The 13,759-nt window shown below is 39.8% G+C and overlaps 1 protein-coding gene across 1 annotated transcript in view; it reads right to left on the bottom strand.

The window, feature by feature from the left end:
* LOC141092728 (IgGFc-binding protein-like) overlaps positions 1-13,759 on the bottom strand; it is a 273,657-nt gene that overhangs the window by 136,039 nt on the left and 123,859 nt on the right. The window contains exons 59-65 of the mRNA XM_073579121.1: positions 13,531-13,730; positions 13,068-13,448; positions 12,578-12,861; positions 10,716-10,987; positions 10,522-10,626; positions 2,198-2,287; positions 887-973 (exon numbers count right to left, since the gene is read on the bottom strand). Coding sequence (XP_073435222.1) covers positions 887-973; positions 2,198-2,287; positions 10,522-10,626; positions 10,716-10,987; positions 12,578-12,861; positions 13,068-13,448; positions 13,531-13,730 — 1,419 coding nt within the window. The remainder of the gene's footprint in view (positions 1-886; positions 974-2,197; positions 2,288-10,521; positions 10,627-10,715; positions 10,988-12,577; positions 12,862-13,067; positions 13,449-13,530; positions 13,731-13,759) is intronic.

Below are 13,759 nucleotides of genomic sequence, written 5' to 3'. Positions count from 1 at the left end.
ATGTTTACCATTCAATCAATTTGCAGAAAATTGCAAATTTTGCAAGGTCTTCAATTCCCTCGAATTGCATGGATTATACGCCGAGATCTCCTAGGACTGTTTAAAACTCTTTTTAAGCTGTTTAACACGTTCACAGCTTTAGAAAAGTCAAAGTAATTTCAATATAGATGGCTATGGGTAAATGGATGCTAACCTCTGGTAACCAAAGGCCTTTTTAAAATCTCTCTGTACCATCAGACTTTTTATGCTTTTTAAAACGCTACAAGGGAGAGTACAAGACTGCCATACCAGAATTTAAACACAAGCAAAGTACATGTAGGAAGCCTCGGGTGATTGCATGGCAAAGCTACAAATATGATACTTCTTTGGGGAAAACCAAATGGTTTGTTGTTTGGAAAATAAAAAAGCCATAGCTTTTTATCCAAAAATTACTACTTATTGTGACCAGTAATAGCTTTACTGTTTGGAAAGTAAAGGATTAATAGCTTCTTTAAAGAAAAAATTTCAGAGCAGTTTCATGCTTATAAACCCACCGGGTAGATATCCCAACAGAAATACAGCAAATATGTCAGTATAGGACTAGCACTGGCAGTCTCAAAAGCAGCAAAAAAGGATTTGATAGGTCTTATAGATTGGCTATCCTATACTATGTCAAGTGATAGCTGCAAGGCATCATGGGGAGGCCTGCACTATCACATCTGTTCTCATATAAGACTTAATTTGCTGGTGTAATTTCTGTTAAGAGTAAAACATTAGCAGGCATATTTTCATCAATCCAATAATTCCGAATTGCAGATTGTTGGAATTTGCCGCATCCACCAAATTTCTTGAAATTCGACACAAATTTGATTCACTAAGAGTCAACTCACTCATCTCTATTTCTTACCAGAAGAGGATTGCGGAAGTGTGCCTGGTGTTTGTGGCACTGAGATTTCTGCAGTGTGCTTAGTAGTTGGAAACAAAGTGGTAGAACCTGGTGAAGTAATTGATGTGTTTAGATTATTTCCATAATGCCACAAATTTTACCTTCTTTTGTTGCACTTTCAATGTTGAGGAGTGTATAAGCACATTTTTTACTTTTCAATAGCTCATAAACCATGGAGTAAAAGAGAACACGATAGTAAAAATAAAATAAAAAATTTAAGGTTTCTTAATAAAGATGAGCAAATATTTTAAATTCAAATTTGTCAGCTTTGTCGAATTTTTCAAAAATCTATATTTTGCAGCCAACGATTTTGGCATAAATAGCAATTTTTGCAAAGCCTCCACTTGCTAGGTATTACATGTGTAACACTCTGAGGTCTCCTAGGACCGTATTATACTCCTTTTAAGCTTTTTTAAACATTCATAGACTCAATAAAGTCAAAGTGACCTTAATATATATGACTACGGGAAAATGGATTTTAATTAATGGTAACCAACAGCTTCTGTAATAGCTTTCTATGCCATCAGACTTATTCTGCTCTTTCAAATGTAAAAAATGGGTGGGCAGATGACTGCCATGCCAGAGTTTATGTCAAATTGATGAACATGGAAAAAGCCATGGGTGTTTTTTGCAAAGCAAATTATCCCTCTTTGGGCAATCGTAATACATTTGTTGTTTGTAAAATGAAAAAATATAGCTTTTAAACAAGACATCCATAAATTACTCTTTTTTGAGAGCAGCAACATCTTTGCTGTTTGGAAAGTAAAAAATTAATGGCTTTTTAATAATCCTTTTTTGGGAACAGTTTTATGTTTAATAACCCTGTGCAAGATAGCCTTCCCTGCAGATGCACAGTAAAGCTGTAGAGCTCAATGGACAAGCAGGGGTGTTCGGCTGGCTATAGTCAGTGGTTATGACAGCAACTGCACCAAATAGAATATGATGGGACAGGCAAGGAGATGACTACCAGTGTAGGACCAACACTGGCAGTCTCAACAGCAGCAACAAGGGTTTTGTTAATCCCTTTTTATTGGCAGTCCTATGCCATGTGAAGTGTTTCCTACAAAGTATTACATGGAAGCCTGCACAGTCTCATCTTAGTTTATTTAAGACTTAATTTGCTGATACAAATTTCTCTTTTAGTTAAACAGTATTAGCCATTCACAAGCCTCAATTTGCAAATGATTGGAATTCTCCAATTCCAGCGAATTACCTAAAATTCGACACAAATTTGATGCAACAGGAATCAATTCGCTCATCTCTATTCCTTACCAGGAGATGATTGTGGAAGTGGTGTGCCTGGTGTTTGTGGCACTGAGATTTCTACAGTGTGATCAGTTGATGGAAACAAGGTGGTAGAACCTGGTGAAGTAATTGATTTTTTTAGTTAGAATATAACAGTTGTAGCTCTCATGTTTTTAGAGCTGAAAAGTATAAGATAGATCTTGGATTTTGTGCTGCATTAGAAGCTGTATTTCTTATGCTGCCGATAGACTTTTCAGAAAGTTGATATCATGAGCAGCCTGATAAAGAGCTGGAAACAGGGATGAAACAAAACTTTCCACATGAGTAAAAATAGCTTAGGGCCCCGTCACACATAGCAACTCACCAGCGATCCCGACAACGATATCAGCTTGTCAGGATCGTTGGTGAGTCGCTACATGATTGCTGGTGAGCTGTCAAACAGGCAGCTTCACCAGCGATCAGCACCAGTGACGCCGAGCGCGCGGCGTCGCTGTGTACTTTAGTTACCAGCGTGCTGATGCAGGGAGCTGGTAACTAAGGTACACATCGGGTTTCTAGGCACGGCACGCCCCCTTAGAAACCTGATGTGTACCTTAGTTACCAGCTCCTGCTCGCTGGTCTCCCGCCTGTCACATGATGCGTGCTGACCAGCGGGAGACCAGCGACCCCAAAAATGTCCAGACATTTCAACAGCGATACCCAGCAGGGGGGTTGGTCACTGATAGCTGTCACACACAGCGATCTTGCTGGTGAGATCGCTGTTGCGTCACAAAACTTGTGACTCAGCAGCGATCTCGCTAGCGAGATCGCTGTGTGTGACGGGGGCTTTACTTTTAGGATATTAAGGCAAGAGTTTTGGAGGAAATAGTTTAGTTTATCATTTAGAGCACAAGGACACTAAAATTTTTGTGTAAACAACTAATTTGTTTGTTCCTGTTCATTGCTATGAAACTCAAACTGATGCAAAAGTTAGCATTAGGTTATATACTGTATTACAAATTAATTATTAACAGTTTTGAGTGTCATGATCCAGGCCGGGTTTTGTATCCTGTGAGTAATGGAAAAACCACAGCGCACTGCACAATGCACAAAATGATGATACAGGAGTGCAAACTCAGTAGTAATGGAAGGGAAGCAACTAAGAGAAAAAGCACTACTGGAAAATATGCACACCACTACAATATAATATACAAAAAATAACATCAATTTTATTGATACACAATTACAATTAAAACACAATTAAAAAACCTTAAATCGGTATCCACTCAAAATGAAGAAATGCAATAATAATCCAACATATAGGAATAATAAATTCATGAAAATACTAGGACCTAATCCTACAGGCTCATGGGGTGAAAGAGGGAGGGGAGTATGCAACCATATAAATATTTTCCCTCTCCACATAATGATGATCACCCATAGATAAAAGGCAGGTAGGGGAACCACCAAGGAGGGGGAGCCACAACTACCACCTGAACTCCAGATCTAGTAAATGCTGGAAAACCTACAAGAGGAACCACCACAATAGGGAAAACCTCCCATCAGAGCCCTGCTGAAGGCATAAATGCACATATATTACCCAGAAGGAGAAAGATCCATGAATGATCCCATAAATCAAGATCCTGAGTGGAAACAGTTGAATTTCCCAAAAACTATGCTTTGCAGAAAACAAATTGCAAATTTTGCAAAGTCTCATATTACCTGGAATTACATGTGTAGCACTCTGAGGTCTCTTAGGATGGTATTTAGAATTTGATGGGAATATGATGGGACCGGCAAGGAGATGTCAGTGTACTACCTGCAATAACAGTTATACCAGCAACAGCAAAGGCATTGATAGCCCTTCCTGATTTGCACTGTTAGACCATATGAAGTGATAGCTGCAAGGCATTATGGAAAGGCCTGCGAGGTCGCAAATGGTGTCATACGAGACTTAATTTGTTTTGGTAATTTTCTGCTTTGTGTAAAACAGTAGCAGGCAGTTATTTTCGCAATTCAAGTATTTGAATTGCAGATTGTTAGAATTCATCGCTCCAGCAAATCTATGAAAATTCGGCATAAATTTGATTAATAAAGAATCAACTCAATCATCTCTCTTCCTTACCAGAAGATGATTGTGGAAGTGTTGTGCCTGGTGTTTGGGGCACTGTGATTTTCATAGTGTGCACAGTAGTTGGAAACAAGGTGGTAGAACCTGGTGAAGTGATTAGTCAGATTTTAAGAGTTGCAGTTTCCATGTTTTTAGAGCTTAAAAATATAAGTTAAATTTTGAATTTGTGCAGCAGTTGTACTGTTTTGCTTTAACCCCTTTCTGCCATCAGACGTACTATCCCGTCCATGTGCCCTGGGACTTAATTCCCAGGGATGGGAAAATACATCACAGCGATCAACGGCGCCCACGTGATGAGCGCCGCTGATTGCGGCCGGGTGTCAGCTGATTATCACAGCTGACACCCGGCACAATGTGTCAGGGGCGGTCACGGACCTCCCCCGACACATTAACCCCTTGCGCACCGCGATCAAACACGATCGCGGTGTACCGGGGTTAAAGGGAAGCATCAGCAGGGAGGGGGCTCCCTCCGTGCTTCCCTGAGCCCCCCACAGCAGCGCAATGTGCAGCGCTGCTGCGGGGGGCTCCATCCCTGCAGGTCCCCGAATCCAAGATGGTGACGGGGACCTTTGGGGCCTGCAGGGAGCTGGCTTCCTCATGCCTGCAAAGCGCAGGCAAGGAGGAAGCCTTGTGCAGTGCCTGTTACAGATCGCTGATCTGTCACAGTGATCTGTGATGTGACACATCAGCGATCTGTCACAGGATAGTGATGTCCCACCTGGGACAATGTAATAAAGTTAAAAAAAAGCGTAAAAATAATTTTTTTAAAAATCGCTAAATAAATTAAAAAAAAAAAATATTCCCTAATAAATTCATTTTTTGGAAATAAAAAAACAAACAATAAAAGTACACATATTTGGTATCGCCGCATCCGTAACTACCCACCCTATAAAACTGTCCCATTAGTTAACCCCTTTAGCAAACCCCTTAAAAAATAAAAATAAAAAATGAAGCAAAAAATAATGATTTATTATCATACCGCCAAACAAAAAGTGCAATAACACGCGATCAAAAAGACTCATATAAATATGCATGGTACCGCTGAAAACGTCATCTTGTCCCGCAAATAACGAGCTGCCATACATCATCATCAGTGAAAAAATAAAAAAGTTATAGCTCGCAGTATAAAGCGATGCAAAAATAATTATTTTTTATATAAAATTGTTTTCATTGCATAAAAGCGCCAAAACATAAAAAACGACCTAAATGAGGTATCGCTGTTACTGTACTGCCTAGAAGAATAAAAGTGCTTTATCAATTTTACCGCACGCGAAACGGTGTAAACGCACCCCCCAAAAGAAATTCATGAAACGCTGGTTTTTGTTCATTCTGCGTCCCAAAAATCGGAATAAAAAGCGATCAAAAGATGTCACATGCCTGAACATGATACCAATAAAAGCGTCAACTCATCCCGCAAAAAATAAGACCTCACATGACTCAGTGGGTCAAAATATGGAAAAATTATAGCTCTCAATATGTGGTGATGCAAAAATTATTTTTACAATAAAAAGCGTCTTTTAGCCTGTGACAGCTGCCAAATATAAAAACCGCCATAAATAGTGAATCAAACCCCCGTTATCACCCCCTTAGTTAGGGAAAAATAATAAAATAAAAAAATGTATTTATTTCCATTTTCCCATTAGGGTTAGGGCTAGGGTTAGGGTTAGGGCTAGGGTTAGGGCTAGGGCTGAGATTAGGGATAGGGATGTGTTGGGGTTGGAGCTAGAATTGAGGGGTTTCCACTGTTTGGGCACATCAGGTGCTCTCCAAATGCAACATGGCGTCTGATCTCATTTCCAGCCAATTCTGCGTTGAAAAAGTCAAATGGTGCTCCTTCCCTTCCAAGCTCTGCCATGCACCCAAACAGTGTTTTACCCCCCTACATATAGGGTATCAGCGTACTCAGGACAAATTGCAAAACAACTTTTGGGGTCCAATTTCTCCTGTTACCCTAAGTAAAATAAAAAATTGGGGGCAAAAATATCATTTTTGTGGAAAAAAAATGATTTTTTTATTTTCACGCCCGGGCGTTATAAACTTCTGTGAAGCACTTGGGGGTTCAAAGTGCTCACCACACATCTAGATAAGTTCCGTGGGGGGCTAGTTTCCAAAATGGGGTCACTTGTGGGGAGTTTCAATAGTTTAGGTACTTTAGAGGCTCTCCAAACGCAGATGACACCCGCAGAACATGCCATCAAAGTCTGCATTCCAAAACGTCACTACTTCCCTTCCGAGCCCCGACGTGTGCCCATACAGTAGTTTTCTCCCACATATGAGGTATCAGCGTACTCAGGACAAATTGGACAACAACTTTTGGGGTCCAATTTCTCCTGGTACCCTTGGGAAAATAAAAAAATTGGGGACTAAATGATCATGTTTGTGGAAAAAATATGATTTTTTTATTTTCACGCCCGGGCATTATAAACTTCTGTGAAGCCCTTGGGGGTTCAAAGTGCTCACCACACATCTAGATAAGTTCCTTAGAGGGTCTAGTTTCCAAAATGCTGTCAATTATGGGGGTTTTTCACTGTTTAGGTACATTTTCGGGGCTCTCCAAAGGCAACATGACACCCGCAGAGCATTCCATCAAAGTCTGCATTCCAAAACGTCACTACTTCCCTTCCGAGCCCCGACGTATGCCAATACAGTAGTTTTCTCCCACATTTGGGGTATCAGCATACTCAGGACAAATTGGACAACAACTTTTGGGGTCCAATTTCTCCTGGTACCCTTGGGAAAATAAAAAAAATGGGGACTAAAAGATCATGTTTTTTGAAAAAATACGATTTTTTTATTTTCACGCCCGGTCGTTATAAACTTCTGCGAAGCACTGGGGGGTTCAAAGTGCTCACCACACATCTAGATAAGTTCCTTGGGGGGTCTAGTTTCCAAAATGGTATAATTTGTGGGGGGTTTTCACTGTTTTGGTACATCAGGGTCTTTCCAAACGCGACATGGTGTCCGATCTCAATTCCAGCCAAAAACGTCAAATGGCACTGCTTCCCTTCTGAGCTCTGCCATGCGCCCATATAGTGGTTTACCCCCACATGTGGGGTATCAGCGTACTCAGGACAAATTTCACAATAACGTTTAGGGTCCTGTTACCCTTGGAAAAATAAGAATTGAGGGTGAAAAGATCATTTTTGTGGAAAAAATATGATTTTTTAATTATACAGCTGTACGTTATAAACTTCTGTGAAGCCAAAGTGCTCACCACACATCTAGATAAGTTCCGTGGGGGGTGTAGTTTCCAAAATGGGGTCATTTGTGGGGAGTTTCAATAGTTTAGGTACATTAGAGGCTCTCCAAATGCACATGACACCCGCAGAACATTCCATCAAAGTCTGCATTCCAAAACATCACTACTTCCCTTCCGAGCCCCGACGTGTGCCCATACTGTAGTTTTCTCCCACATATGAGGTATCAGCGTACTCAGGACAAATTGGACAACAACTTTTCGGGTCCAATTTCTCCTGGTACCCTTGGGAAAATAAAAAAAATTGGGGACTAAATGATCATGTTTGTAGAAAAAATACGATTTTTTTATTTTCACGCCCGGGCATTATAAACTTCTGTGAAGCCCTTTGGGGTTCAAAGTGCTCACCACACATCTAGATAAGTTCCTTAGGGGGTCTAGTTTCCAAAATGGTGTCACTTATGGGGGGTTTCCACTGTTTTGGTACATCAGGGGCTTTCGAAACGCGACATGGTGTCCGATCTCAATTTCAGCCAAAAACGTCAAATGGCGCTGCTTCCCTTCCGAGCTCTGCTATGCGCCCAAATAGTGGTTTACCCCCACATGTGGGGTATCAGCGTACGCAGGACAAATTTCACAATAACGTTTAGGGTCCTGTTACCCTTGGAAAAATAAGAATTGAGGGTGAAAAGATCATTTTTGTGGAAAAAATATGATTTTTTAATTATACAGCTGTACGTTATAAACTTCTGTGAAGCCCTTGAGGGTTCAAAGTTCTCACCACACATCTAGATAAGTTCCTTGGGTGGGTATAGTTTCCAAAATGGTGTCATTTGTGGGGGGTTTCCACTGTTTTGGTACATCAGGGGTTTTCCAATCGCGACATGGTGTTCCATCTCAATTCCAGCCAAAAAAGTCAAATGGCGCTGCTTCCCTTCTGAGCTCTGCCATGCACCCAAATAGTCGTTTACACCCACATATGGGGTATCAGCATACTCAGGACAAATTGCACAATAACTTTTAGGGTCCTCTTACCCTTGGTAAAATAAAAATTGGGGGTGAAAAGATCATTTTTGTGGAAAAATATGATTTTTTAATTGTACCGCTGTACGTTATAAACTTCTGTGAAGCCCTTGTTGGTTCAAAGTTCTCACCACATATCTAGATAAGTTCCTTGGGGGGTCTAGTTTCCAAAATGGGGTCATTTGAGGGGGGTTTCCACTGTTTAGGTACATCAGGGGCTCTCCAAACGTGACATGGCGTCCGATCTGAATTCTAGCCAATTTTGCATTGAAAAAGTCAACCGGCGCTCCTTCCCTTCTGAGCTCTGCCATGTGCCGAAACAGTGGTTCCCCCACACACATCAGGTATCAGCATACTCAGGACAAACTGCACAATAACTTTTGCTGTCCAACTTCTCCTGTTACCCTTGGTAAAATAAAAAAAATTGAACCTGAAATATTTTTTTTGTGAAAAAAAGTTAAATGTTCATTTTTTTTAAATATTCAAAAAATTCCTGTGAAGCACCTGAAGGTTTAATAAACTTCTTGAATGTGGTTTTGAGCACCTTAAGGGGTGCAGTTTTTAGAATGGTGTCAATTTTGGGTATTTTCTATCATATAGAGGCCTCATAGTGGCTTCAAATGTGATGTGGTCCGTAAAAATAAAATGGTGTTGCAAAAATGAGAAATCGTTGGTCAACTTTTAACCCTTATAACTTCCTAAGAAAAAAAAATTTGGGTTCCAAAATTGTGCTGATGTAAAGTAAGCATGTGGGAAATGTGACTTATTAAGTTTTTTGTGTACCGTATCTCTGTGATTTAAGGGCATAAAAATTCAAAGTTGGAAAATTGCAAAATTTTCGCCAAATTTCTGTTTTTTTCACAAATAAACGCAAGTTATATGAATGAAATTTTACCACTATCATGAAGTACAATATGTCACGAGAAAAAAATGTCAGAATCACCAGGATCCATGGAAGCGTTCCAGAGTTATTACCTCATAAAGGGTCAGTGGTCAGAATTGTAATAATTGGCCCGGTCATGAACGTGCAAACCACCCTTGGGGGTTAAGGGGTTAAGCACCTCTCAAACCGTTTTAAATAGTTCAGCCTACAATCCCAAGCACAGGTGCGCCAGACCTACCCTGGACCCAGGTGCCCTTTGCAAACAGAATATCCCTTACACCGTTCAGTGAGCCTTGCCAACAACAACTATATGAATAAGACCCTATGAGGGCGGAAACTTTTGTTCTTTGTTCTCATCGCCTCACTATTTTCTTTATCCCTGCACCAATTCCTTATTCATGAATTGTGTTATTGCTGCATCTATATCTTTACAATAAAGTCCTCACAAGCATCTATCAAGAGTGTGCGGTGATTGAACATTACTCTACTATGGGGATTGCCATCCCACTTCACCAGCACATCGGATCACAGCAAGAGTTCTCGCCACACTACCCGTATAGATTTCTGGTATAATCACCTTAATGAATTTTCCCCCTCAGTTTCCTTTTACTTGTCTCTTATAATGTGAAAGAACTTTTAATATATATTTTTTCAGATACCGCCAATATTTAGCTTATGCAATTAATCATTTGATCTAGACAGTCAGCCCGGTAATTTCACACAGTACAGCACAATTATTCATGTAATGTACTGTTCTCTACCTGTGTCAAGATTAGTTACTCGTTTTGACACCCAGCGACAATAGGTTATTTAATTTTAACTGTAAACTGTGCATTGTAAAAGACTCCTAAAAAATATTTTTTCAAAATAGAAAATCATTCGCAGCTTCCACCAGCTAGTGATTACTGCATATTAGGACTTGCTTTACATTTGTTAGTTATGGCCCAAGTAAGAATGATTTTAAGTGACTCTTGTCATCCTAGTGCACTGCATTTGAAGGGTTAGAAATTTTAATTATTCTGCATACATTTGCAAAATATGCCTGAATGGAGTATTTTGCATGTATAGCACTTAAATAAACAGATTTTTTTTAAACTATAACATAATTCACCAGTATGTAGCAATGTCTACAACTGTACCTGGATCTTTGGTTGATGTTATTGGAGGTGGTGAAGCAGAGATGAAGCTTGTATCGGGTGGCGAAGTAGGTGGTATAGCTGGAGTTGTTGATGGTCTATTTGGATCTGTAAACATTATAAAGCTCAATGATCAAATTCATTACAGAAATTACCCAACAAATCTCTCTCACTCCAAAAAAGAGAGGCTATCTTACCACAAATTGTGTTATTTATCCAGTCTCCCAAATCCACACCTAAGGATTCACATGCTGCCGCATAAGCAGCAAGGACACTGCAAATCAAATCATCATCGCCACCAGTGACACACTGATCAAAGATGCAGCTATCGAAATAGTGATGGGGGCGAAGAACACCATGGCAAGGTTTGAAAGGTCCATCACTTTGTTTAAGAATCCAACATTTCAGTTGGGCCTCTTGCAAGATAGGAGGTGGGCAGACTACTGGGGGTGGTGGAGTAGATTCACATCTGAAAGCAAATTTAAAAGATTAATATATACATAATCTTAAAAAAATAATTAATGGCAAATTAGGACTTTTGTTGATTTTAGCCTAGCTGATCATGTGTTTGTTGATGTTTCATAAATGTAATGTCTTAATCTATGTTGAAAATGAACTCAGCAGCATCAGCATGTAAACCCAACAGAGATCTTCATCACAGAGAGCTATTTTTCCATGCCACACACATGAGAAACTGCCCACTGGGCTGCTCACTGCCCACTGCCAACTTCACCTAACCATGCTCGGCTTGAATTAGAGATCTGACCCGCTTTGCTTATAGGCAGAGATCTGTCAATTAAGCTGAGCTAGGTGTGGAGAAGACAAGTTGCCTTTGAACAAAATAGGCAATGGTTACTAATATTTAAGACAATAAATTATAGTTAATATAGTCCATATGAAGTTAATATTTTATACTTATTCTTCTATTTTAAAGTCTTTCATTCTTAGATTATGTTTACCTCTCAAGGCAAAACAAAATATTTTGCATTCTGAAATTTAAAAGCGCAAAACTGTCTGTAAAGTTATTTCATAGGCAGGATTAATTTAAATCTATAGTGTTATTATCACTAACTACCTCTAATCTGCTCATAGATTTTAAATGTCCAGACAGTCTCTACTCAATACTGCCCTTACATGCTTGTAAACAGCTTGTACCAGTTAGTGAAGCTGAAGGGTTGAGAAGCTGTCAGTCACTCACAACCACTGTTTCCAGAGAGAAGATAAATTTGGTTCATTGCCATAATTGACTTTTTGATCTCTATATATGCAGAGATTAATTAGAGCTGTATATGCAGATTAGGAAGAGCTGACCATGCTTTCTCCTATGAATGCATTGAACATGTGATTACTCATCGTAGGGAGGGAGCAGGAGCTGCTGGTTCTTATGAGACCCAATCAGCTCTACTATGCTAATCAGGAGGATAAAACTTCCCTTTAACTGAAATTAATAACAGCTCCAGTTACAGGAGAAATCAGCAAAAAAAATGTATTAAAGGGGGTCAAGTATAAAATGTATTTTCTAAATATCTAGCTTTACACCCTAAGCACCTTTATAATTAGCTTTATTATACAAAACTCTACACTTCTCCATATCTAGCTGGGGGCAATGCTGGTGTCACTCACTACTTCAATCTCTGTCCCCTGACCTCATCTTGTATCACAGTTAGAAGCATCAGAGAAGAGAGGAGCAGAAAGCTGGTGCTGCATTCAAACCTCCCACTGATTCTATCACCATGGATCCAGAACATCTTAAGAGGGCAAGGATGCACAAAGTTGTAGTAAGAAACTGCAGTGCAGTCCTCAAAATGACATCCTGTTCCAGGAGGGGTGATAGATGCTGGGGGGAAGTGAGTGCATCCCCAGCATTCTATGATGTCCATTTTGAGACTCCTCTCAAATGAATTTAGAAAGTGGGAAAAAAGCACATTTACGGATTGGCAGTATAGGGAGATGTGCAGGGTATTCTATAATGATCCAAGATTTTAATTAGATGGAAAAAAGTATGTTCATTTGAATATTAACCATTTATTTTTAACAAGAAGCTTAACAAGACACTTACGGCCATTCATCATCTGGGACTCTCCAACTATTTCCAAACTCATTAACATTAGTTACTATCATGCCATCAGGTTTCATGAAGTCATCATGGTGGTCATCATTGTAGGTACCGCACAATCCACATAGTGCATCCTTGTAATACTCTTTCACTCTCACAAATAATTCATGATCCCCATTAAACTGGAGCTCAAGGCCAAAGTCTGTACTGACGGTAACATAGTGGCCATTTTGTGTGATGATAATGCCAGACACATTAGCAGGAAGAGTGACAAGCACTTTATTAACCTAAAAAAGGGACATAAGAATGGGTGATTGATGTTTGTTGTGCAACAATAGACTTCATTTTTAGTATACATATTATTACTCAAACAGACAAAGATAATGTCTCCTCTGTATGTATACTGCAAAGTGACAGTTATACATACCATTAGAATAAATTAATTAATTGAAAGCGCCAAGAAAAGGTCATCTATATTTCTATATTTTCTTACTTGTACAATGTTGTTCTTTCCAATGTGGATCTCTATTCCATCAACAGTCAGAGTAACAGAATTAATGGCTGTCCAGCTTGGGTTTCCTCTGTGCTCATTGCGGGTGGTGACACTGAAGTTACGGGATGTATTAGCACATGTCTCCACTACAGTATAAGTACATGCACCCTGGAAGTGATGGACTGTGCCATCAAAGGTGGTATAGTGGGGATCTCCATAAATGTGGCAGATTGCTGTGCTTGGTTGGTAGCAGCCCAATAATCCATCTTGCACCTTACAGATTTCATCTTCTGCACAGGACATTGGTGAACAGCTAACAGTGTTGTTTCCCAAACAGGTACACTGAGTCTCACAGTTACCTTGAATAAACTGTTCTCCTTCCTGTCATTAGAAAACAATATTAAAAAGAATGTGGACACTAGAGACAGAGCTAATATAATGACAGTAATAGTTCTCTCCCTACCTTATAGTACACATTATTGTACATACAGCCACAATGTGACTCCAGTACACATGTTCCTCCACTGATGACATATCCAGGATCACACTCACAGCCTTCAGAACATGGCAAGCTGCAGTTTCCTGTAGGGTATGGGTCTACGCATGTCGCGGGGCAAGCAGATGCACATGTGGTAAAATGACTGTTTTCTGGACATTCAGGAGCTAAATGAAGAAAGACTTGTTAATGATAC

Source organism: Dendrobates tinctorius, unplaced genomic scaffold, assembly GCF_039654945.1.
Source record: "Dendrobates tinctorius isolate UK_male_01 unplaced genomic scaffold, ASM3965494v1 ptg000060l, whole genome shotgun sequence".
Taxonomy (NCBI): domain Eukaryota; kingdom Metazoa; phylum Chordata; class Amphibia; order Anura; family Dendrobatidae; genus Dendrobates; species Dendrobates tinctorius.
The sequence above is the reverse complement of the archived record's forward strand: the minus strand, read 5'-3'. Positions and strand labels throughout refer to the sequence as shown.